The 25,223-nt window shown below is 43.6% G+C and overlaps 1 protein-coding gene across 2 annotated transcripts; it reads left to right on the forward strand.

Moving 5' to 3' along the window:
• The first annotated feature begins 502 nt into the window (after positions 1-502).
• Positions 503-19,561, forward strand: eef1akmt2 (EEF1A lysine methyltransferase 2). 2 transcript variants are annotated; one of them, XM_080205284.1, is made up of 6 exons: positions 503-617; positions 3,065-3,130; positions 6,565-6,679; positions 8,225-8,332; positions 17,188-17,404; positions 18,723-19,561. In XM_080205284.1, the coding sequence occupies exons 1-6, from the start codon at positions 511-513 to the stop codon at positions 18,818-18,820; spliced, it is 711 nt and encodes a 236-aa protein (XP_080061410.1). In that variant the 5' UTR covers positions 503-510; the 3' UTR covers positions 18,821-19,561. The 2 variants fall into 2 exon arrangements, with proteins under 2 accessions (XP_080061410.1, XP_080061411.1); XM_080205285.1 differs by lacking the exon at positions 3,065-3,130 and having other exon boundaries at positions 536-617.
• The last annotated feature ends 5,662 nt before the right edge of the window (positions 19,562-25,223 follow it).

Below are 25,223 nucleotides of genomic sequence, written 5' to 3' on the forward strand. Positions count from 1 at the left end.
CCAGCAATGCCCATTTCCCACAAATGAATTTTAAAAAGTACAGCTTTGCAAAGGGTGACAAATGCTGGCTTTACCAGTGACACCAATATCCCCGTGAATGAATTAAGTAAAGGGAAGGGGAGAGAATGTTTGGTCACCTCCACTGAAGGGACACTGTTGAACATAGGAAATAAAATCACCACCCTATCCTCCCCACAACTCCCAAACAGTACCAGTCCAAAATTAAAATCAAAGGATGACTCCCTGTTCAGGTTAATCAAAAAAAAAACAGGACAAACCAAATATATGTTGCTTTACTTAAACTGTTTGCACAGTTCGCCGACCATTTTAATCATTCTGAATTAGATGGTGCTTGATTCAGCATCCGAAACCCAAACTTGTCAGGTTTCATAGTGAGAGCATCAATTTTGCCAGTCACAAAGATGGCGGCCGCCTGGTTAGTCACACTCATTACTCAGTGCGGCACGTCTCTGCCATGACCAAGTAGACCAACTTCCTGGGTCAACAGCGATGGAAGGTGCTGAGTGTTCACATGGCTGGGAGAGGCAGGAAAAAGCCGGAGCTCAGTCCCCGTCTAGTGATGAATTCCAACCTTCCAAATTAGGAACGAAGGAATAGTATGTGCTCTTGATACTTTGCTCTTTGTTAAGTTGCATTTCAATGAAAAGTAAGGACAGTCAGCAAAGTGTTTGCTGAAATGCAATGAAATGTGACTGTCACGCATTGCACAGTTGATGCAGAATGATCCCTGTGACTCCAGTCCTACCCTTGATTCCTAATCCCCCCGCTCTCTGTCAGGACAGAGCAACCCGCCGAGCTATAACTAGTCTTGGCCTGAATCCCATCAGGTGAATATCGGATAAAGCACTGGGCAGTAACCCCTGTCTCAGGACAAAACGCGAGAAACCTCAGCCCAACCAACACTGTAAAGTGCTCTTCACAGGGTACTGGAGGGTCACCCTACAGACTAGCCAAGCCACAGCCTTCATAATCTACAACATCCCATTGCGCTGGAGGGGTTGCAGACGAAATTCACTGGGATGCTGCCTGGAATGCAATGTTTAACTTATGAAGATCGACTTGGGTTATTTTTGTTGGAACAGAGAAAATTGGGGAGGGGGTGGGAGGTGACCTGACCAAGGTGTACAAGATTATGAGGGACATGGACAGGGTGGATATGGAGCAGCTGTTCCCCTTAGTTGAAGGGTCAGCAGGAGGGAACACAAGTTCAAGGTGAGGGGCAGGAGCTTTAGGGGGGAATGTGAAGAAAAATGTTTTTACTCAGAGGGTGGTGATGGCCTGGAATGCGCGCACTGCCTTGGAGGGTGGTAGAGCCAGGTTACCTCAAACCCTTTCAAGGGTACCTGGATGAGCACATGGCATGTCATAATGTTCGAGGCTATGGGCCAAGTGCTGGTAAATGGGCTTAAGTCGGGGGTCAGATGTTTCTTGCATGTCAGTGCAGACTCAATGGGCCAAAAGGCCTCTTCTGCACTGTATGACTATGATTCAGTAAGAAGTCTGACACACCAGGTTAAAGTCTAACAGGTTTATTCATTAGCACAAGCCACAAGCTTTCAGAGCGCTGCTCCTTCATCAAGTGAATGGGAGTTCTGTTCACAAACTCTGTGCCAGCATCTCTGGTAGGACTGTTCTGCCCACGGAATGGAACATATCCCAGGGATGGTGATAAAGGAGTCTGCGACTTTGCCTATAAGGTATAATTCAGTGAGTATGACTAGAAGCTGTTACTAGTCCACTCTGTTTTGGTATGGTGGCACAGTGGTTAGTACTGCTGTCCCACAGCGCCAGGGACGCGGGTTCAATTCCACCCTTGGGCGACTGTCTGTGTGAAGTTTGCACATTCTCCCTGTGTTGACATAGAATTCCTGTGGGTGCCCCGGTTTTTTCCCACAGTCCGAAGATGTGCAGGTTGGGGGAATTGACTGTACTAAATTGTCCCTTAGTATCCCAAGAATTGTAGCTTAGAGAGATGAGTGGGGTGAATGTGTGGGGTTATGGGGATAGGGCAAGGGGTTGCCCTGGGTAAGATACTCCTCGGAGATCGGTGCAGATTTGATGGGCTGAATGGCTTCTTTCTGCACTGTAGGGATTTTATGATTTTACAGGTCAGGATGATCTGCGGCTTAGAGGAGAACTTGGCAGGTGGGGTGGTATTATCATGTGTCTGCTGTCTGAATCCTTCCAGATGGTGGTGATTGTGGATTTGGAAGGTGCTGCCTAGGGGGCCTGGTGAATCAGGTGATCCTGTGATCTCATGGTCATCATTACTGAGACTAGGTTTATTTAATTTCTTGAATTTAAATTCTGCCAGCTGTCATAACGAGATTTGCACACAAATCTCTGGGCCATTAGCCGGGCCCTCGGGATTACTGGCCCAGTAACGTTACCCCCACACTACCGTTCCCGATAAATATTGGGTGTGTATAGCTAATTTTAAGAAATTCAACATTCTCTGCTATGCATAATTGCTGTGGTGACTGATTTATTTTAGCATCTATGCAATAGAGTGAAACAACTGAGTACCAGCGTCATTTGTAACCTAACATTCATGCCTCTACTACAACAATCTGGGTGATACCATTGCTGGAAACACAATGGGCTCTATCTGCATCATAACAGTTTTTTTGAAGAAATTTAAATATAGTATTTCATTGTTGAATAAACTTTTTCCCTGGAGCATAGGAGGCTTAGGATTTTGTAGTGCTCTGTAAAATAATGAGGGGCATAGATGAGATAGATAGTCAACATCTTTTCCCAAATGTAGGGGAGTTAAAAACCAGAAGGCATAGGTTTAAGGCGAGACAGGAGAGATACAAAAGGGGCCAGAGGGGCAATTGTTCACTTAGATGGTGGTGAGTGTCTGGAACAAGCTGCCAGAAGCAATAGTAGAGGCAGGTACAATTTTGTCTTTTAAAAAGCATTTAGATAATTGTGTGAAATATCTTGTTTTATTCTGCTCTTCTGCCTCACACCAGTCTTTTGCAGTGAAGATTTGGTTTTTAGTTTTAAATATCTGAGTTTTTTTCCTGTTACCTTGTAGTTGGGATCATGCTTACGAAAGGGAGCTGCAGTCCTTTTACAATTCGGGCGATGTTGGTGAGATATGGTGAGAAGCAAAACCTGTTATTCCTTAGATAAGTATCAGTGGTGCTATCTTATATCTCCTTCCCCCACCCTGCCCGCTATTGGCTTTGTGATTTAAGGATATCTTCAAAATGAGGGGAAAAAATGCAAACTTTAAAATCTTGCAATACTATGGCTGGGACGGTAACATGTACTGAGTGAAGAGGTACCTGTTGATAAAGCTCAAAGTCCCACTTCCAAAAATAGCGACCAATGTTGGTTTCCAAGGGTCACGGCTGAGAGTACTTCAGACATACTATTTATAACTTGGAACTGTCTGAGAATGATGCAGTTCTAAATGCCACACTCCTTCAATAATGGGACATTATTAAGGGAACATTACTGGTAGAGGGTCAGCAACCAAAAGGGCATAAAATTAGAAAAATGCGGCAGCATGGTGGCACAGTGGTTAGCACTGATGCCTCACAGCATCGGGGACCCGGGTTCAATTCCCAGCTCGGGTCACTATGTGGAGTTTGCACATTCTCCCCATGTCTGTGTGGGTTTCCTCTGGGTGCTTTGGTTTCCTCCCACAGTCCAAAGATGGGCGGATTATGTGGATTGACTATGCTAAATTGCCCCTTAGTGTCAGAGGGATTAGCTAGGATAAATGCATGGCGTTACGGGAATAGGGCCTGGGTGGGATTGTGTTCGGTGTGGACTCAATGGATCGAATAACCTCCTTCTGCAGTGTAGGATTCTATGAATGTGAATTATATTTTGAAACAATAATCAAATGTAGCTTTATATTCCAGTAGAACTGATCAACTGATTATTGTTTATCAGCAGCAATTATTGTTCATCAGCATTACAAAGGGAAAAATAATTACTTCCCTGTTGCTGCCTAGAAGGAAATATGTCGAAAACTTCACAATAAGATTGTTGCACATACAAACAGAATATAGTATGGTGAAAAGCTGTTGGCATGAAATATTTTCAGTGATCAATTGATCTGGTCTTTCTTCTATAATGTTCGATCTTTGACTAAATTTTATGGTCACAACCATAGTGACAGATTAGTGTTCTCTTTGAGCAGTTCAGTGCATCTAATGGTGTCGTTTTAAATTTTTGTGCAGTGTTTTTGGAATATTTATATTGACACATGAATTATCCCAAAAGGTTCTCTGGAGCAGAAGCGAAGGATTTCACAATGTGTGCAGTTTTTTACGGTCTATAGCAGGGGCACTACAATTATTCTTTTTTTTTCTAACTACAATTATGCATGGATAGTTGACCTGGTTTCATGTTCTTAGTTAGCAGTTAATGACACCAACTGAAAAAAGGCCCGGTTTTTTCAACACCCACTGGCTTGGGACCTGGTACAAGCATATTTTCCAAAACGTGGTCCCAGAGGTCATCTCAGGATCCCAATGACTCCGGCACAGTTTAGAATTGTTAGGGTTGTTGGGGGAAGAGGGAAGGGGAATCCCGTTCGCTGGCTCGTTAAACTCCTTAATGAGCTTGTTTGGTCAGAAGTGCGATTTCCAATATTTGTTTTCGTGAACCCGGACAGTGCATCGCCCATAAGTGCCCAGCTGTCAGATTTGTTGTGGAAACATCGAAACGTTGATTTGAATGTGTGTAAAATTGATGGGCGTTCACGTTAATTGAGTGCTTTATCTTATCTTTGTTTACATGGCCATTCTCCCCTGTGTTCCAGCAACTGGCCAGTGCCGAGCTACAGTCCTACCTGGCAACTTAGTGACAAGCTCAAAATGGCTGCTATCGGCTTTTGCCACCGGCGCCAGGAAGGCAGTTCTTGCTTCCTGGAGGTGCTGGTCATCTCCTATCCAGTTAGGGCCTTTGAATTTAAAAGTAGCATTGCAGGAGCGACACTGTTGAGGCACTGTTGAGTTTAAGGACCCAGAATTTACCTGGATGTTGGGTTCCCCACCTTGCTTGGAAAAATGGGCCCATGTGTCTGTATGAAGCTAGGATTCGAGACTTGGTTATGACTTATTTCCCAATTGTATAGCCTGCTGTTGCTTACTCTGTTAGAAGTCTCACAACACCAGGTTAAAGTCCAACAGGTTTATTTGGTAGCAAAAGCCACTTGCTTTCGGAGCTCTGCTCCTTTGACAGGTAAATGGGAGTTTTGTTCACAAACAGAGCATATAAAGACACAAACTCGATTTACAAAATAATGGTTGGAATGCGAGTCTTTACAGGTAATCAAGTCTTAAAGGTACAGACAATGTGAGTGGAGAGAGTGTTAAACTCAGGTTAAAGAGATGTGTATTGTCTCCAGCCAGGATAGTTAGTGAGATTTTGCAAGCCCAGGCAAGTTGTGGGTGTTACAGATAGTGTGACATGAATCCAAGATCCCAGTTGAGGCTGTCCTCATGTATTCGGAACTTGGCTATCAGTCTCTGCTCAGCGACTCTGTGTTGTCATGTGTACATTGGGGAGACCATGCAGATGCTATGACAACGGATGAATGAACACAGCTGAACAATCACCAGGCAAAAGTATTCTCCTCCTGTTGGGGAACACTTCAGCGGTTATGGGCATTCGGCCTCTGATCTTCAGATAAGCATTCTCCAAGGCAGCCTTCACGACACACGACAACGCAGAGTCGCTGAGCAGAGACTGATAGCCAAGTTCCGTACACATGGGGACAGCCTCAACTGGGGTCTTGGATATATAACTCCCATGACTTGCCTGGGGTTGCAAAATCTCACTAACTGACCTATCTGAAGACAATACACATCTCTTTAACCTGTGTTTAACCCTCTCTCCACTCACATTGTCTGTACCTTTAAGACTTGATTGCTTGTAAAGACTTGCATTCCAACCATTATTTTGTAAATTGAATTTTTGTCTTTATGTGCCCTGTTTGTGAACAGGACTTCCACTTACCTGACGAAGGAGCAGCGCTCCGAAAGCTAGTGGCTTTTGCTACCATATGAACCTGTTGGACTTTAACCTGGTGTTGTGAGACTTCTTATTGTGCTTATCCCAGTTCAGCACCGGCATCTTCACATTATTGCTTACTCTCTCAGCTCATAAACAAAACCTGGGCACTCCAGACAACGGCTCAGAGAGCCATTAGTGTCTTTATGACTTTATCCAGGTCCCTCCAGGCTAAAAGAGCAGGAGTGGGAAGAAAAAACAAGCTCTATAAAATAATCTGCAGAAATCTTTCTCGTTGACATTTTAAATTAGCGTCTTTTAACTTTGTTTGTATATATTTTCCAAAAAGAGGCTGCTGAGCCTCTGAACAATAAATGCAGTTTAAGAGTTTATAATTTTGCATGGCCCACCAATATTATTTTCCAGATCCCTTGGATATGTGGTTTATTGTTTGTTTGTTCTCCCTTGTTTGAGAGGCTCATTTTATTAATCAATCCATGGCAATAAATACTGATGTAATTTTTCAGAGATAATCATTGGTCAACAACTCCTGTTATCCTTTAGGTTTGGTGAAGAAAGCATGGATCGTATAATAACCTGGATGGAAATGCAAAAAATTCCCAAGGATGTGGCCCTGCTGGATATTGGGACAGGAAATGGTGTTTTTTTGATTGAACTCGTAAGTGTATTTCGTAATCTAAAAACACTAGCGTGAAATGTAGTTCATCATAACCAAAATTAACGTTCTACCCATACTCCAGCTGCATCTCCGTTACCCAGATCCTTGCCAGAGTTTCATAGCTTTGGCCTTGATATCTTCACCTTCTGATTCTCTGACATTGGTTTTCTTCTCATTCCCTGCTTCTCTGTTGGTGGCCATTCTTTTGGCTGTCTTGTTCTTAACCATTTGAACCTCCTCTCCCAGGAGTTCTGCTTTGTTAACCTCCCTCAGACCACCCCCTTTGACTATGGTTTCATCTCTCCGAAACCATTTCTCCCCAATGCCTAGGTGAAGTTGATTTGCTGCCCTATCTCCCTATAAAGTGCACTGAGACACCTCTGTATGTAATTAATGTTATGGAAGTGTAAGTGGTTTCCTCAAAAAAAACACGTGATACCAATTTCCATCCATGTTTCCCATCCCTGCCTTGCTGCCCAGCTGTATTTGGAACTGTCGGATCCAGGACACAGCTCTCGTGTAGATCATCACATGCATGTGCAAGGCAAATCTGTGAGATTGAGAATGTAGGTAGGTGCCTTTGGATTCTCTGCATATTTTATATCATATATATACGTCATATGTTAAATTGTTATCAGCGGCACAGTTGTTGGCACAGCTGTCTCACAATGCCAGGGACCTGGGTTTGATTCCCAGCTTGGGGTCACTGTCTGGAGTTTGCACATTTTCCCTATGTCTGCATGGGTTTTCTCTGTGTGCTCTGGTTTCCTCCCACAGTCCAATGATGTGCTGGCCAAGTTCAATGGCCATGCTAAATTTTCCCTCAGTGTACCCGAACAAGCCCTGGAGTGTGGCGACTGGGGGATTTTCACAGTAACTTCATTGCAGTGTTAATGCAAGCCTACTTGTGACACTAATAAATAAACTTTAAAAACGTTAAACTGATTGTATATTAAGCTGGTCATATTAAACTGCTCTTTCTCTTCACCATGTCTGTAACTGTAAATTACATTCTGCACTTATCCTTTCCTTCTCCCCTATGTACTCTATGAACAGTATATTTTGTCTATACTGTATAGTGTGCCAGAAACAATACTTTTCACTGTATCCCATTACATGTAACAATAATAAATCAAATCAAATATTTAAAAATTCAAAGCAAATTTGGAAAGTTCTCAGAAGGCCCAAGAAAATGCCTGGGTTTGACATGATACTGAAGTTATACTCTATTATTTCAATCCAAAGTCATGTGAGCCTGCTTCCTGTAGCAGATTTTGCACTGCTCTTCCTGTTGCAGTCAAATTGGCAAAGTATAACATCTCATGCAATATTGCCACAAAGTACAAATCACTTCACAGCAGTGCTAGACTTCCTCTACATCATTTGAGATTTTCAGTTTTTAAAAATGAGAATGGAAGGATTCTCAAGCCTGAAAATTTGGCAGTGTGAAAATGTGCCAACATCAGGTATATTAGTGGTTGGAGACAGGCAAAAACAGATCATTTGATATTTCATACGGAATGTGCTTTTTTTTATTCATTAAAGGCAAAATCAGGATTTACTAACTTGACCGGAGTTGATAATTCTTCTTCTGCTGTGGACCTTGCTAAAGCTATTGCTGAAAAGGAAGGGGTGATGTCTTTGAAATTACAGGTATGGATTTTAGTAAGTGTTTCCTTCAAACACCAAACTCACATCAAATTTATCATCAACAAATATATCTTTCTTTTTATTGTTCTTTCAGATGATTTAATTATTTGGCCCTGGCTAAATCTGCCATAAACAGGTCCAGGCCACGGGCGACCAAAGGGGTTGCCCGACCCAACTGTCTGCCCCTCTACCGTGGCTACATTCACGGCCAGGTGTCCCTGGGGAGGGAGCATGCGGTGTCCGAGAGCACTGTTGATGCCCTTGGACACTGTTGATGGCGATAATTATGGGGGATTTCAATCTGCATATTGATTGGTTGACCCATGTCGGACACGGTGGGCTTGAGGAAGAGTTCTTGGAATGCTGTCGGGATAGTTTCCTCGAACAGTGTGTGACGGAACCGACGAGGGAGCGAGCTATCTTACATCTGGTGTTGTGTAACGAGGACAGGAACAATTAGGGATCTTGTTGTGAGGGATCCTCTTGGGACGAGCGATCATTGTATGGTTGAGTTTTTGATGCAGATGGACGATGAGAAAGTAGGGTCCCGGACCTGTGTCCTCTGTTTGAACAGAGGGGAGTATGATAGGATGAGAGAGGAATTGGCAAATGTAGATTGGGGGCGCAGATTGGTCGGTAGGACGGCTGAGGAACATTGGAGGATCTTTAAGGCGATCTTTTTCGGTGCTCAGCAGAAATATATTCCAATGGTAAAGAAAGAATGTAGGAGAAAGGATAACCAGCCGTGGTTAACGAAGGAAGTAAAGGAGAGTATTAAATTAAAAGCTGATACTTTTAGAGTGGCTAAAAGTAGTGGGCGAGTAGAAGATTGGGAGAGGTTTAAAAATCAACAAAGATTGACTAAGAAGTTGATAAAGAAAGGAAGGATAGACTATGAAGCTAAACTAGCACTAAATATAAAAAAGGACAGTAAGAGTTTTTACAAATATATAAAGAGGAGGAGGCTGGCTAGAGTGAATGTTGGACCCTTAGAGGATGAGAGGGGGGATTTAGTGGTGGGAGATGAGGAAATGGCTGAGGCCTTAAATAAGTTTTTTGCCTCTGTCTTCACAGAGGAGGACGCGAATAGTTTGCTGGATTTTAAAGATAGAAGGATGGTAGGAGTTGAGGGCCTGAATGCGATTACTGTCACTAGAGAGGTAGTGCTTGATCGACTAGCAGGACTGATGGTGGACAAGTCCCCAGGACCGGATGGAATGCATCCCAGGGTTCTGAAGGAAATGGCAGAGGTGATATTGGATGCCTTAGTGATTATTTACCAAACTTCGCTGGATTCCGGGGAAGTGCCGGAAGATTGGAAAACGGCTAATGTTACACCACTGTTTAAAAAAGGTAGCAGGCAAAACGCAGGGAATTATAGGCCGGTTAGTTTAACGTCTGTTGTTGGAAAAATGCTTGAATCCGTCATCAAAGAAGAAATAGCGAGGCATCTAGAGAAGAATTGTTTGATAGAGCAGACGCAGCACGGATTCATGAAGGGGAAGTCGTGTTTGACGAATTTATTGGAATTCTATGAGGATGTGACTAGAGCGGTAGACAGAGGGGAACCGGTGGATGTAGTGTTTCTCGATTTTCAAAAGGCGTTTGATAAGGTGCCTCATAAAAGGTTGCTTCAGAAGGTTAGGAGGCATGGAGTTGGGGGTAAGGTGTTAGCGTGGATAGAGGATTGGTTGTCTAATAGGAGGCAGAGAGTTGGTATCAATGGGTGCTATTCTGATTGGCGGTTGGTAACTAGTGGAGTGCCACAGGGATCGGTGCTGGGGCCTCAGCTATTTACCATTTATATAGATGATCTGGAGGAGGGGGCTGAGTGTAGGGTGATGAAATTTGCGGATGACACAAAGATAAGTGGAAAAGCAAATTGTGCGGAGGATGTGGAAAGTCTGCAGAGGGATCTGGATAGGCTGAGCGAGTGGGCGAGGACCTGGCAGATGGAGTACAATGTTAGCAAGTGTGAGGTTATCCACTTTGTCAGAAATAATAGTAGGAGGGATTACTATTTAAAGGGCGAAAAGCTGCAGCATGCTACAGTGCAGAGGGACCTGGGGGTCCTTGTGCATGAGTGGCAAAAACCCAGTCTGCAGGTGCAGCAGGTGATCAAGAAGGCGAATGAAATGCTGGCCTTTATAGCGAGGGGGATAGAATATAAAAGCAGGGAGGTCATACTGCAACTGTACAGGGCACTGGTGAGGCCGCAGCTGGAGTACTGTGTGCAGTTTTGATCGCCGCACTTGCGCAAGGATATTTTGGCCTTGGAGGGAGTGCAGAGGAGGTTCACTAGGCTGATACCGGAGATGAGGGGGTTGGACTATGAAGAGAGACTAAATAGACTGGGTCTGTACTCGTCGGAGTTTAGAAGGATGAGGGGGGATCTTATAGAGACGTATAAGTTAATGAAAGGGATGGATAGGGTAGAGGTAGAGAGATTCTTCCCACTCAGAAAGGACAGCAGGACTAGAGGGCACAGCCTCAAGATAAGGGGGGAGGGGGCGCAGTTTAGAACGGAGTTGAGGAGGAACTTCTTCACTCAAAGGGTGGTGAATCTCTGGAATTCTCTGCCCATTGAAGTGGTGGAGGCTACCTCACTAAATATATTTAAGACACGGGTACATAGGTTTTTGGCAGACAAGGGAATTAAGGGTTACGGGGAAAAAGCGGAAAAGTGGAACTGAGCTACTTCAGATCAGCCATGATCTTATTGAATGGCAGGGTAGGCTTGAAGGGCTAGATGGCCTACTCCTGCTCCTATTTCTTATGTTCTTATGTTCTTCCATGCCCGCTGGGCATCGCAGGGGCTGGGGTATATTATCGACCCCTTTAATCACATTTTATTTTAATGTTTTAATGCCTGCTTTGTCTTTTGTTTTGAGGGGGGGTTCCTTTCTTTTTGGGGGCTGCCCTTTTCAATTTCTCCTTCGGTCTCGTATTCACAAGTTGAGAAGCAACTCTCTCCAGCTTTCTGTAATATCAGTGTTGTGATAACCCCCATGATCTACACGGGGAATCATTAATTAATCTCCCAGTTGAATTCATTGAATACCTGCTCCCTGGGGATTGGTAATTAGCCAGCCAGATGGAGCTTGTATACCAAGCCTTCTATACACAACTCCCTGAGAGAGTCCACTAACCTTTTAGTCCTGGTTGGGACTTGTTGTGTTCACTACAGGTTTGTGGTTATTGTTTATTTTCATCTCGTGCAATAAAAGCACTGTTCCATCACAGCCAGCTCCTGGAGTCATTGTAAGTCTCTGACAATGGAGAAATGGTGCATATTTCTGCATCGACTTCCAAAATAACTACCCGATCTGAGGAGAATCATATTAGTTGCGCTCAACCTTTTTTCATGTGGCTTGGATGAGGTTGGAAATTGACACAAACCTGCGTCTTACTGGCCTCTGGTGAAGCTTGTTGATACATCAATGTGCCGTGTCATAAGGCTACCTAGAATTTTTCTTCAAAACTTCCCTTGTGAATTTCTGATTTTTCCAAAACTGTGACTTTCCTTCTCTGTGCTCCTCCATCTCATTCGCTTACCCATTGAAGACAGCGACTTAGCCAGTGACTGAGGTTATGCTTCCAATAATGTAGCATCTCACTGTCAAGGTATGCTTTAAGAACATAAGAACATAAGAAATAGGAGCAGGAGTAGGCCATCCAGCCCTTCGAGCCTGCCCCGCCATTCAATAAGATCATGGCTGATCTGTCGCTGCTCAGTTCCACTTTCCCGCCCTCTCACCATAACCCTTAATCCCCTCTCCTATCAAAAACCCATCAACCCGCGTCTTAAAAATATTTAGCGAGGCAGCCTCCACCACTTCAACGGGCAGAGAATTCCAGAGATTCACCACCCTCTGAGTGAAGAAGTTCCTCCTCAACTCCGTTCTAAACCGCCCCCCTTTTATCTTGAGGCTGTGCCCCCTAGTCCTACTGTCTTTTTTGATCGGGAAGAGTCTTTCCACCTCTATCCTATCCATCCCATTCATCATCTTATATGTCTCAATGAGATCTCCCCTCATTCTTCTAAACTCTAATGAGTACAAGCCCAGTTTATTCAGCCTCTCCTCATAGCTCAACCCCCTCAACTCCGGTATCAGCCTAGTAAACCTCCTCTGCACTCCCTCCAAGGCCGAAATATCTTTGCGCAGGTGCGGCGCCCAAAACTGCACACAGTACTCCAGCTGCGGCCTCACCAATGCCCTATATAGCCGCAGCAAGACCTCCCTACTTTTATATTCAATCCCCCTCGCTATGAAGGCCAGCATCCCATTCGCCTTCCTGACCACCTTCTGCACCTGCAAGCTGGGTTTTTGTGACTCATGCACAAGGACCCCGAGGTCCCTCTGCACCGTCGCCTGCTGCAGTTTTTCGCCCCGTAAGTAATAGTCCTTCCTACCATTCTTCCTACCAAAGTGGACCACCTCACACTTGCCAACATTAAATTCCATTTGCCATTTACTGGCCCATTCACCCAGCCTATCTAGATCCTTCTGCAGACTCTCCACACCCTCCGCACAATTTGCCGTTCCCCCAATCTTGGTGTCATCAGCAAATTTCGACACTCTACACTCGGTTCCCTCCTCCAGATCATCTATATAAATGGTAAAAAGCTGAGGCCCCAGCACCGACCCCTGGGGCACTCCACTAGTCACCATCCGCCAATCCGAATAGCACCCGTTGACCCCCACTCTCTGCCTCCTATTTGACAACCAATCCTCTATCCACGCTAACACCCTACCCCCAACTCCATGACACTCGACCTTCTGCAATAACCTCTTGTGAGGCACTTTGTCAAACGCCTTCTGAAAATCTAGAAAGACCACATCCACCGGCTCTCCTCTATCCACCGCCCTAGACACATCCTCATAGAACTCCAGTAAATTTGTCAGACACGACTTCCCTTTAATGAAACCGTGCTGCGTCTGCTCTATCAAGCAATTCCCTTCAAGATGACTCGCAATTTCCTCCTTAATGACAGATTCTAACATTTTACCTACCACAGACGTTAAACTAACCAGCCTATAATTCCCCGCCTTTTGCCTGGCACCCTTCTTAAACAACGGTGTAACATTAGCCGTTTTCCAATCATCCGGCACTTCCCCGGAATCCAGCGACGTCTGGAAAATAACCACCAAGGCATCCACTATCACCTCCGCCATTTCTTTCAGAACCCTCGGATGCATTCCATCCGGTCCTGGGGACTTGTCCACAATCAGCCCCCTCCAGCCTGTCGAGCACCGCCTCTCTAGTAACAGTAATGTCATTAAGACCCTCCAGTCCTACCACCTTTCCATCGCTAACACCCGGCAAATTATTCACGTCCTCCTCCGTGAAGACAGAAACAAAAAAGTTATTCAATACCTTAGCCATATCCCCATCCCCTACCACTAGGTCCCCTTTCTTATCCTCTAAAGGACCAACATTCACCCTAGCCAGCCTCTTCCTTTTTATATATTTATAAAAACTCTTGCTATCCTTTTTTATATTAAGCGCTAGCCCAGCTTCATAGTTTCTCCTACCCTCCTTTATCAACTTCTTTGTCAATCTTTGTTGACATTTAAACCTCTCCCAATCCTCTTCTCGCCCACTACTCTTAGCTACTCTAAACGCCTCCGCTTTTAATTTAATACTTTCCTTCACCTCCTTCGTTATCCACGGCTTATTACCTCTCCTCCTACAGTCCTTTTTGACCATCGGAATAAATTTCCGCTGAGCACCAAGAAAGATCTCCTTAAAGATCCTCCACTGCTCCTCAACAGACCCTCCCTCCAAAGCGCTCCCCCAGTCCACATTCGCTAATTCTTCTCTCATCCTACCGTACTCCCCTCTATTCAAACAAAGGACGCGTGTCCGGGAACCCACTTTCTCCTCCTCCATCTGCACCAGAAACTCCACCATACAATGATCACTCTCCCCAAGAGGATCCTTCACCACAAGGTCCCTAATTCTACCCGCTTCATTACATAGCACCAGATCCAAGATAGCTCGCTCCCTCGTCGGCTCCAACACACACTGTTCGAGGAAACTATCCCGGCAGCATTCCAAGAACTCTTCCTCGAGCCCCCCACGTCCAACATGGGTCGACCAATCAATATGCAGATTGAAATCCCCCATAACTACGGCTGTCCCATTCCTGCACGCCGCACTTATTTGCTTTCTGTGGGTGGCCTGGGTCATCCTGGTCTGGATAATCCAATTTGCCTGTTGCCTTTACCCACTGAGTTGTCTGTGGTTTTATTGTAAATTTTCCCGTTCTCAAGCCCTTTGAAGGGGGAGGAGGTGGTGTGGTAGAATTATCACTGGATTAGTAATCAGAGACCCACTGCTTTCCCCAGTTTGAATCCCACCAGAGCAGATGGTGAAATTTTTAGTTCAATTAAAATTTCAAATTAATGATGGATATGAAACCATTGTCGACTATTGTAAAAACCCATTTGGTTCACTGATGTCCTTTAGAGAAAGAAATCTGCCATCCACACCTAGACTGGCGTACTTGTGACTCCAGGCCCATACCGATGTGGTTGTATAATAACTCCAGGAGTCGGCTGTAAAGGAACAGTCTTTTATTGCACAAAATAAAGGAAAGCAAAGTGAAAACTGGAATGCCAGACCCACTCAGGGGCCTGCTTTATACAGGGCACAGTATTACCATCATGAGGGAGCTCATATTCAATGAGTCCTACAAGGAGGTCAATCAGTGATTTCCCCCATACAAGTCATGGGGGTTATCACAGGTTGACAACTAAAATGCCCTCAGTTCAAGGTTAATTAGGAAGGGGCGATAAATGCTGGCCCAGGCAACCATGCCCAAATCCCAAGAATTAATTTAAAGAAACAGCAAAGCCAGGAGAGGGCTGTGCCCCAGAACTGGAAAGCAGAGAAGACGTTGCTGTAAGATGAAGTGATTGCTGACCCTGAGGATAACAGAAAAATGGAGAAGGATGGAAAGAGAGAGAAAGAGCAGCGATGGTCACAACCGTACAAGACATCATTTGTGACTTTGATCAGAATGGTCTCTGTAATTTGGATGGGTCAGAGCTAGGTTAAAATGATTTGAAGAGAGAATGGCGAGAGAAATCGGAATGTAGTTGCAAGACATTCCGGGACTTTGGAGAACAAAGAAAAATCTAAGAATTGTCAGTTGCTTAAGAAAAGGAGATTTTAAAAAGTTGGTCTTGTAATATGGATAGCACTGGCAAGACAGCACTAATTGTCCTCCTAGTTGTCCCGAGGGCAGTAAAAATCAACTGCCTAAAGTGCAATTGGAGTCTTACATGGGTGAGACCAATTTAGAATTAAAAGTCTAATGATGGACATGAAACCATTGTCACTATTATAAAAATCCATCTGGTTCACTGATGTCTTTTAGAAAAAGAAATCTGCCATCCTCACCTGGTCTGGCCTGCATGTGACTCCAGGCCCATACCAATGCGGTTGTATAATAACTTTCCCTTAGGACACTACTGAATGAGTTAAGTCTTTATGACAATCTGTCAGATTCAGTGGCAGTTTTCTGGGACTAGCCTATGCTTTATTGAATTTCACCAGTGAGATCTGAATCAGATTGCAGGTTAACAACCATCACCTCTCTGGTTTTGATCCCTACAAGAACAGTTTCTCAAGCAGAAAAACAGCAGTTTTGAGGATAGTGCTGGACAAGAGAGTTCAGGAGAGGCAGGGAATGAGTTGCGATGTCCCAGAAGGCAGCCACTGCAATGCAAACAGCTTCAAGTTTGGATTTGTAGCTTGTCGCGTTCCTTGTGTATTATTCTGGGGGGTAATTCTCAAAAGTGTCAGTCAAGCGGGAAAGGAATGTGGACAATATGCTCTCAAGTGTTCAGAGAAACTGGGAGGCAACTTGTACGTTGCTAAATGGAAGGGTTAGCTGGAATGTAGAGTTACTGCAATTAAAATAGATCTTTGGGTGTAATTGGCTCATAAATTATACAGAGTAATTGCTCAGAAGTTAATTGCTGGTAACATAACAAACGAAGGAGATGTATTCTGATGCCAAGTTTATTTTTAATCCTTGCAAATCCTTTGTCTGTGTTGGAATTTTAAGCCTTTCTCAGGCATGCTGCTCAAGCTGCAGCATCAACCAATTGTTTTAACTGTACTGACATTGATTCTGCATCAGCACCCCCTCGTGACTATGTGCTGCAAATAATAGGATAATTGAAGGCACTGGAAATTGTTTTACTCGCAGTTTGGATAAATGTAGCAATAATGAATTGTTGCCATGTTCACTTTTTACACATTAATCAATTCTTGCTATCAGTCGGTAGGGAACTTTTAACTTGAGCCCACAATTAAATTCCTCCTATTAATCATCATAGATAACTGTCCTGCTTCAAGCAGGGATTGTGCCAAATATTCATCAGAGCTAACTGTAATGGTCCACATCGTTCTGCTGTATTGATCAATCATTCAATTGGCCACATAGATGAGCTCATGGATAATTGTAATAATGACAGTTTTAGCTAAATGATTTTTTCTGGGTGGAAGAAATGTGATCACAACATCCCCACATCTGTGTGGGTTTCCTCCGGGTGCTCTGGTTTCCTCCTACAGTCCAAAGATGTGCGGTTGGGTTGATTGACCATGCTAAATTGTCCCTAAATGGCAGGGGGATCAGGACAGTAAATTTGTGGGGTTACAGGGATAGGACAGTGCTTGGGTGGGATTATTGTCGGTGCAAGCTTAATGGGCCAAATGGCCTCCTTCTGCTCTATAGATTATATGAATAACACAAATTTCCTCCCAACCCTCGTCCATGCCAATATCTTGGAGCAGTTGGAATGTCTGAAATGTTATTCTTAACGTAGCTTTTTTATTTTTAGGTGGCAGACTTTTTGCATCCAGCTCCTAACATTTCTCAGTATGATATTTGCACAGACAAGGGAACCTTTGATGCCATTAGCCTTAGTCCTGACCATCCAGCTGAAAAGCGGAGTTTATATCAGCAGACCTTGCATAGTGTTCTGCAGGATGGAGGCCTGTTCATTATAACATCGTGTAACTGGACCAGAGAGGAACTGGTCAATCACTTCAGTGAAGGTATTTCATTTCTATCATCATTTCACTGCTCTTTTAAACTAGCAGCTTTATTATCTTGAAGCCTGAGACAGAACATTTATTGAGTAAGGGAAGATAGCTTCAAAACCATATTTTAGCATTCTGGCATTGTTATTTTTTGCTGTGCATCATTTCTGTGCAGTAGGTGAAGCTATTTATAGTTGGATTACTCTGGGTTTCATGAACTGTGTTTGAAATAGAAACTGTAATAAAAGTGTATAAATACCTGACGATGTAAGAAATCTTTGACTTACAACCCTCCTTTTACCCTTTCCATCACTAAGTTTGATTTCTGGATGGTGGGCACTGTTTGAATGGGTGGGTAAGGCTGAAACGCTCAACTCATTTAAAAGGTATCTGGATCTTCACTTGAAGTGATGTCTTTTTATTCCTTCGTGAGACATAGGCATCACTGGCTGGCCAGCGTTTATTGCCCATCCCTAGTTGCCCTTGTTCAGAGGCCAGTTGAGAGCCAATCACAGTGCTGTGGCTCTGGTGTCACATGTACGCCAGACCGGGTAAGGACAGCAGATTTCCTTCCCTACAGTACATTAGTGAACCAGATGGATTTTTCTGACAATCAACAATGGTTTCATGGTCATTAACAAATTCATAATTTCAGCTTTTTTTATTGAATTCAAATTCCACCATCTGGCGTGGCAGGATTCAAACCCGGGTCTCCAGAACATTAGCTGAGTTTCTGGATTAATAGTCTAGTGATAATATCACTAGGCCATTGCTTCCCCTGTAACCTGCAAGGCTACGGACTGGGTGCTGGAAACTGGGATTATATTTTTGTTTCCTCATATTTTTTGGCCAGTGCTGATAAGATGGGCTGAATGGCCTCTTTCTGCGCTGTAACTTATGCCTGTGCTCCAAACCACTTCCTCGTGGCTGTAACTTTCCATGGCATTATCTTTGTCCTTTTTCAGGCAACTACTGAAGGAGATCAATGAATGTTAGAAGATTTTGGTTGCTTCCCCCAGATGCCTTCAGCCTAGTAAATAGATTAGTCTCGCTCTGCACTAGTGCTATGAAATAAAAGCTGCAAGATGATCTCTGCGCGCATCTGTTAAACCAAATTAGACAAATACAGGAATTCTGGCAGACCCCAGTATATTTTAACAATGTGGAATGCCAATAACCTCTATCAGGCTTGAATGGGCCAGACCACCCCTGGCTTCTACTGCTTTATTTAAGTATCCCCCGAGAAACATGTTTCAAAGTACCCAATTAACTTTCTAGAGCTAATATAGTTGCTATGTGCAATAACATGCTCTTTTTATTTGTTTTATTGCAGGATTCGAGATGCTGCAGGAGTTGCCAACACCTAAATTCCAGTTTGGAGGAAAGGTTGGAAATAGTGTCACAGCCCTGGTGTTCAAACGGAAAGAATGAGCCAGGATAGCTGCAGATCACAAGACTCTCCCTGTGTTCACTCCAAACTGCTTTTTCTAGAATCTGAATCACTTAAACAAACAGCAGCTTGTTCCATGCGATTTGATTTTTCTTTTATTTATGCACTTTAATTTCAAGATGTTGTGGTCAATGGACACTCCTTTGTGAAAATGATTATTTTCAGTCTGAAGTCAATCACTCAACAGAGCTCAAAGCTATAACTGAAATAGTTATAAAAAAAAAGTGCCCTAAAATGATATGCGGCTGTTTTGATGAAGAACTTGTGATTAGTCCCCACCTTGCCTCGTTCAGACTGTAACATCACAGTCTTCACAAAGTGCACTAATGGCCTCTGGTGGCAGCAGACTGGGAATGCATGAACCTGTGACAACATAGTTACATGATCTGTACTTGGGAAGATCTTCTGTGTGAAGACAACAGATTGCAGTTCAGTCATTCATTCCAAGAATGCGGTGAATTCATAACAGCCTTATCTTGCACCATGTTCTTAGTCTGTATGAAAAACATCTGAGATTGTTTTGGTGGGTAGTACATGTCAGCATGATTGTGGAGTGATTTGAAAGCTGTAAAGAACTTTGGCTCTCAAGCTTAAAGATGTTAGACAACACGTTGTGTAGGGTTTGCATATTACAAATGTTAGTATTTATAGGTTCTTGTGCCTTGGCAATGGTGAATTGTGGTTGATAGTCAGTTATCTTGGTAAATAAAACTCATTTTTTAAAAAAATCACACACATCATTTAGAATTGGTACAAAAACAGTAAAATGCTGGAAAACCTCAGCAGGTTTGACAATGTCTGTTTCGTGCTTAGATGATCCTTCATCGGGTTCTGACGCAGGGTCATCCAGAATCGAAATGTTGGCTCTAAACGCTGTTCATTTTCTGTTTTTCCAGCATTTTCTGTTTTTGTTTCTGATTCCAGCATCCACAATATTTTGCTTTTAATTTACAATTGGTACTCAAGAAGCCAGGAATTACCACTGGAAGAAGCAACTCAGAAAAGAGAAAAGATGGAAGGAGAAAATAAACAGCTTCATGTTGAATTTGGCCTCAAACACAGTGAAGTTCAAGTCCAGTGCTGCTAAAAGGGAGTCCTTGAATGCGCTCCTATTTCCTTTGTTTTTTCTTTGACTGTTTCCTTCCCTCCATTCTGAAGGTGCCAATCCTGGGATACAGATCACAGTTGCTTGTTTTAGAAAGGTGCATCGTAAGACAATCTATCCTCCAATAGCCTTCATGACTATTGTGGGAAACTGTTGATTGTGGAGGGCAACCCCAATTCTATCCTGCTACATTAACCACACACGTTAGATTGTGATCGGCAACAAGAACAATGGTGAATTATTGCCCCTTCCCTCATGCGCAGGGCATTTGAACCAGTTGGGGGTCAAATTGGCCTTCAGCAGAAGCAGAAGACAGAGTCATAGAGGATTATAGCATGGAAATAGACCTTCAGCCCAACTTGTCCATGCTGCCCAGTTTTTACTACTCAGCTAGCCCCAACTGCCTGCATTTGGCCCATATCCCTCTACACTCATCTTACCTTCGTCAGAGATTAAATTTGTGCTTAACTTTCTCATCAGTTGGAGAAACATACAATAGAAAACTGGATCTTAGCTTCTGGTAATGAGAAATGATGCATGTGTTAGAAAGTTAGGCTGTTGAGTCATTTAACATTTTGAAAAGAGGTCTTTTCCCAACTTTCCTCTTTAACTTTATCAGCATGACCCTGTTATTTCCTTTTTCGCCATATGTTTATCTGGTTTCCCCTTTCGTGCATTTATAACATTCACCTCAGCTACTCCATGTGATAACAATTTCCACATTCTTACTGCCCTCAGAGTAAAGAAGCTTCTTCTGAGTTCCAATTTGATTTCCTGGTGACGATTGTTGTGGACTCCTAGTTTTTTTCTGATGGAATAGTGTGTGAGGGAGATAACCTGCTTCAAGAGTACCCCATCCACCACCTTAAACATTCATTCCTCCTACTGCCCACATAGTCATGCCAGTATGTACCATCTACAAGATGCACTGTACCAACTCACCAAGCTTCCTTCGTCAGCACCTCACAAACCCATAACTACTACTATGTAGAAGAACAAGTTCTAGCAGGTACATGGATACACCACCACCTGCAAGTTTCTCTCCAAGCCACACACCGTTCCTTCACTGTCAACGGGTCAACGGTCACATAGATTGCAGCGCTTCAGTGCTTGACCCATGAGTCACTGAGCACTAGGCAGAATACACCCAGGACGAGATACCAGTCCATCACAGGGCACACATACATACACATAGACAATCAAGAGGCAATTTAGCATGGCCAATCCACCAATCCTGCATATCTTTGGACTGCACGAGAAAACCAGAGCATCAGTGAAAACCCATACAGACATGGGGAGAATGTGCAACCTCCACATAGGCAGCCACCAAGGCTGGAATCAAACCTGAATTTCTGGAGCTGTGAGGCAGCAATGCTAACCATCGTTACTTCTACACCAAATATCTCATTCTTGAAATTACCCCTTATTGCAACTGGAAGATTATTTGTTACTTTTCAGCTCTTTTCCAATGGATGTTGTTAGCACGGGCAGCAAGGTGGCACAGTGGTCAGCACTGCTGCCTCAGGGCCAGAGACCTGGGTTCAATTCCTGGCTTGGGTCACTGCCTGTGCAGAGTCTGCACGTTCTCCCCATGTCTGCGTGGATTTCCTCCAGGTGCTCCGGTTTCCTCCCACAGTCCGAAAGATGTGCTGGTTAGGTGCATTGGCCATGCTGAATTCTCCCTACCTGAGCGGGCGCCAGATTGTGGCGGCTAGGGGATTTTCACAGTAACTTCATTACAGTGTGAATGTAAGCTCACTTGTGACATATAATTTAACTTTAACTTTAGTGGTGCCACTTTGCATTGCATACATTTCTGCATCTTGGAGCCCAGTCTTGGTCTTACATTGTGTTAATGCTACCTTCCAGTATCTTTCAGTTAGACACCTTAGTCGAAGTTGGGAAGTTGCTTCATGCATGTTATTCTCCATCTAATTGAATATATAAAAATTTTATGTAGAATCTGCTTGAAAACTTGACCAAAATGAGGAGGATGAGTTTGGGTCAACAATTCTGTAGGAGTGTTCAACCACTTTGTTCTATCAATTCAGGATAATTTTAAAAAAAGGGTTTTAACTTTTTTATGGAGAAAGTTTAAAGTTTTGAGGCCTTTTAAGAATGAATTATGGGCTATGTTTTAATCTCATATCTGCAAAACTATCAAGTGAACAGTAGGTGGTGATGTATGCCATACAGATCAGTCACTCAGAACGTTGATTGAAAATATATTCGATCAGCTTCTCTAGATTGGTTATGTCTAAAGTAACACTTCCTTATAAGTGTTGTACAAAGGATGCCTAGATTTGAGGCAGAGAGAGACTGGCCCACCCGCCACAGGAATTGGAGCAGGTGGGGGGTGGGGGGGGCACACAATGGGAAGATCCATTGACCTCGGGCGAGATTTTACGGTTTAGGGAGAAGTGAGGCTGGAAAATCCTGCCCGATGTTTATCTAGGGGCAGTCATAGAATCTGTACAGTGCAGAAGGAGACTGGATATTCAGCCTATTGAGTCTGCACCTACTCTCCGACAGAAGATCTTCCTCAGACCTTATCCTCATAACCCCATATATTTATCCCACTAATCCCCCTAACCTACACATCTTTGGACACTAAGGGGCAATTTAGCATGGCCAATCTCCCTAACCTACACAGCTTTGGACACTAAGGGGCAATTTAGCATGGCCAATCTCCCTAACCTACACAGCTTTGGACAATAAGGGGCAAATTGGCTCATCCACCTAATCTGCACACCTTTGACAACCAAGGGGCAATTTAGCATAGCCTATGCTGCACATCTTAGGACTTTGGGAGGAACTGGAGCATCCTGAGGAAACACGTGCTGACAAGGGGAGAACATGCAAACCCCACAGAGACAATAACCGAAGGCTGGAACCCTGGTCCCTGTCACTGTAAGGCAATTTAAGTTCTCATGTTTATAGGAATTCATCTGGAGAATTGGGAAAGACAGTAAGGTGAACTTGGAATCATTTGTTAGAGAAGATCAAAAAATGAGGATAATGATTTTGGGAGAAGGTGCCACTTCAATAAAGGGAGGGGAAAGGTGGTGGAACAGAAGTGCTTCCACCTGGGTTTGGGGTCAATTTGCAATCACAGTGGAAATGGAAGCCATGGAATTTAAGACATTAAACAGAGTTTGCAACATACACATCAAACAGCAATGTTAGAGTTTAAGGACAGGGGTTGGTCAAAGAAGCAATGCCTGGAGCAGGAAATAGTTCAGACAGGCAGGAGTCATGAGCGGGCAGGAAGTCAGAGACTAGTTTGTGGCCTGCATGAAGATTGCAGAATAGACTGCAAAGGTCAGTAAAGTAATCCAGCACAGGGGTCAAAGGGGTCTTATGTGCAAGTCAAAGAATCTGGTGTCTGCATAATAATGTGAAGTAGATAGCATGGAGTACGGTACTCTTGATTACTTAATCTAATTTTGTTATGCTTGCTCAGTGTCCCACAGAACAGTGTGATCAACCTGTGTGTAATTACAGAGCTCCCTGACTAAGTTTACCATTCACACCTAATATTACCAGATGTACTGAATGGAATTCCTTACATGGTATGTTTCTCATTCCTCTCAGACTGCAAAATACCTCTAAATTTGTCAATTTAATTTTGTTTGAAATCTATTCCCACTATGCGCAAGACACTACAATTAATAATCGTGAAGTTAATTGCATTAGGAAAGCAGAAAAAGCAAAGCTCCCTTGAAGAATCTTTTGGAGATGTGAAATTTCCTGGTGGTACAATGAGGGTTGATGAAATGTGTGTTTTACTGAATAACCTTTAACCCATATTAATGGTGTTGCTATTGATGTTCAATAGCCTTTATATACGAATCACCACACCTCTAATTGCAGCTTCCTGGTTCTATTATTTTCAGAAATGTTTGACCTCACTGTTTTCTAAACATACAAGCCACCTTTATGTTATAGCAAAATGACTCAGTAACTTGTTCACAATACTATGTTATTTTTGGCGCCTGTACTTTATCCCCGTTTTCTACTGTGGAAAGAATGACAATTTCAAAGCTGTGATTTGTGAAAGTAGTGTGTTTTCAATTATTCCTGTGTAGCGCTGTAAACAGGCTAATCTATGGAAATGAGTAGCCCTGGGGTGACGATTGAGGTACAGGGAAATTCTTTCACTCGGTACTGCTGGCTCTGTAGCGCACAGGCCAACAACAGACTCGCTGAACGTACCTTATTTCAGCTGTTGCCAAGTAACCTGAATTCCAGTCCATTTTTCTGATTAACTGTGGCTATCTCCACTTATTATCCAATCGTGTAATTTTTCTTTATCTGCCCCATTCAAAAAACCTCAGAAACCCATAATATACACCATCTGCACTCAACTTTGCTGCCCATGGCCCAGAGACTTGGATTGTAGGTCTTTGTTTGTGAACCCCTCAAAGGCCTCACTGTTCTCCTTATTGTGTATATTCTTCAACTATGTACTCTAGCCCATATCCTCTATTCCATTTCCTCTGGATTATTTCTTGTCCCTTGCATGCTCTGCTTGATTACTGCCTAATCTTTAGCCATTACACCTCTGCCCTCTGAACCTTTATTCAAAATCGCTTTGCTTTGCTATGTCTCTCAGAACTTTCCTTTGACTGTGTCTTTCTTTAATCTCCATTTCCTCAGATTCCTTTACTTCCCTTCTCATCCATTTAAATAAATAATTCATGAGTTGTGGGTGTCACTAGCATTTGTTGTTAGCTCCTAATTGCCCTTGAGAAGGTGGCAATGAGCCGCCTTCTTGAACCACAGCAGTTTATGTGGTGTAGATACAGTACTGTTCGGGATGGAGTTCCAAGACTTTGGCCCAGTGATGCAGTTCCAAGTCGAGATGCTGTGTAACTGGGAAGGAAATTTGAAGATGTTGGTGTTCCCATGGGCAGCATGATGGCAGGGCAGCACATTGGCACAGTAATTAACACTGCTACCTCACAGTGCCAGGGACCTGAATTCAATTCTGATTATGGGTGACTGTGTGGAGTTGGCAAATTCTCCTGCTGTCTGCATGGGTTTCCTCCGGGTGCTCCGGTGTCCTCCCACAGTTCAAAGATGTGTGGGATTGGCCATGCTAAATTGATTCTAGTGTCAGAGGGATGAGCAGGGTAAACATGAGGGATTATGACAATGGGGCCTGGGTGGGATTGTGGTCAGTGCAGACTATATGGGTTGAATGGCCTCCTTCTACACTGTAGGGATTCTATGATTCTACCTGCTCACCTTGTCCTTTTAGGTGGTAGAGATTATGG

Source organism: Carcharhinus amblyrhynchos, chromosome 17, assembly GCF_965287045.1.
Source record: "Carcharhinus amblyrhynchos chromosome 17, sCarAmb.v2.hapA, whole genome shotgun sequence".
Lineage (NCBI taxonomy): Eukaryota > Metazoa > Chordata > Chondrichthyes > Carcharhiniformes > Carcharhinidae > Carcharhinus > Carcharhinus amblyrhynchos.

Coding starts and splice junctions, on each gene's coding strand:
- eef1akmt2 (XM_080205284.1), top strand. CDS start 511: ATGGAAGGTGCTGAGTGTTCACATGGCTGGGAGAGGCAGGAAAAAGCC. Junction 618..3,064: donor AAATTAGGAACGAAGGAATA/GTATGTGCTCTT, acceptor GTTACCTTGTAG/TTGGGATCATGCTTACGAAA. Junction 6,680..8,224: donor GTGTTTTTTTGATTGAACTC/GTAAGTGTATTT, acceptor TATTCATTAAAG/GCAAAATCAGGATTTACTAA.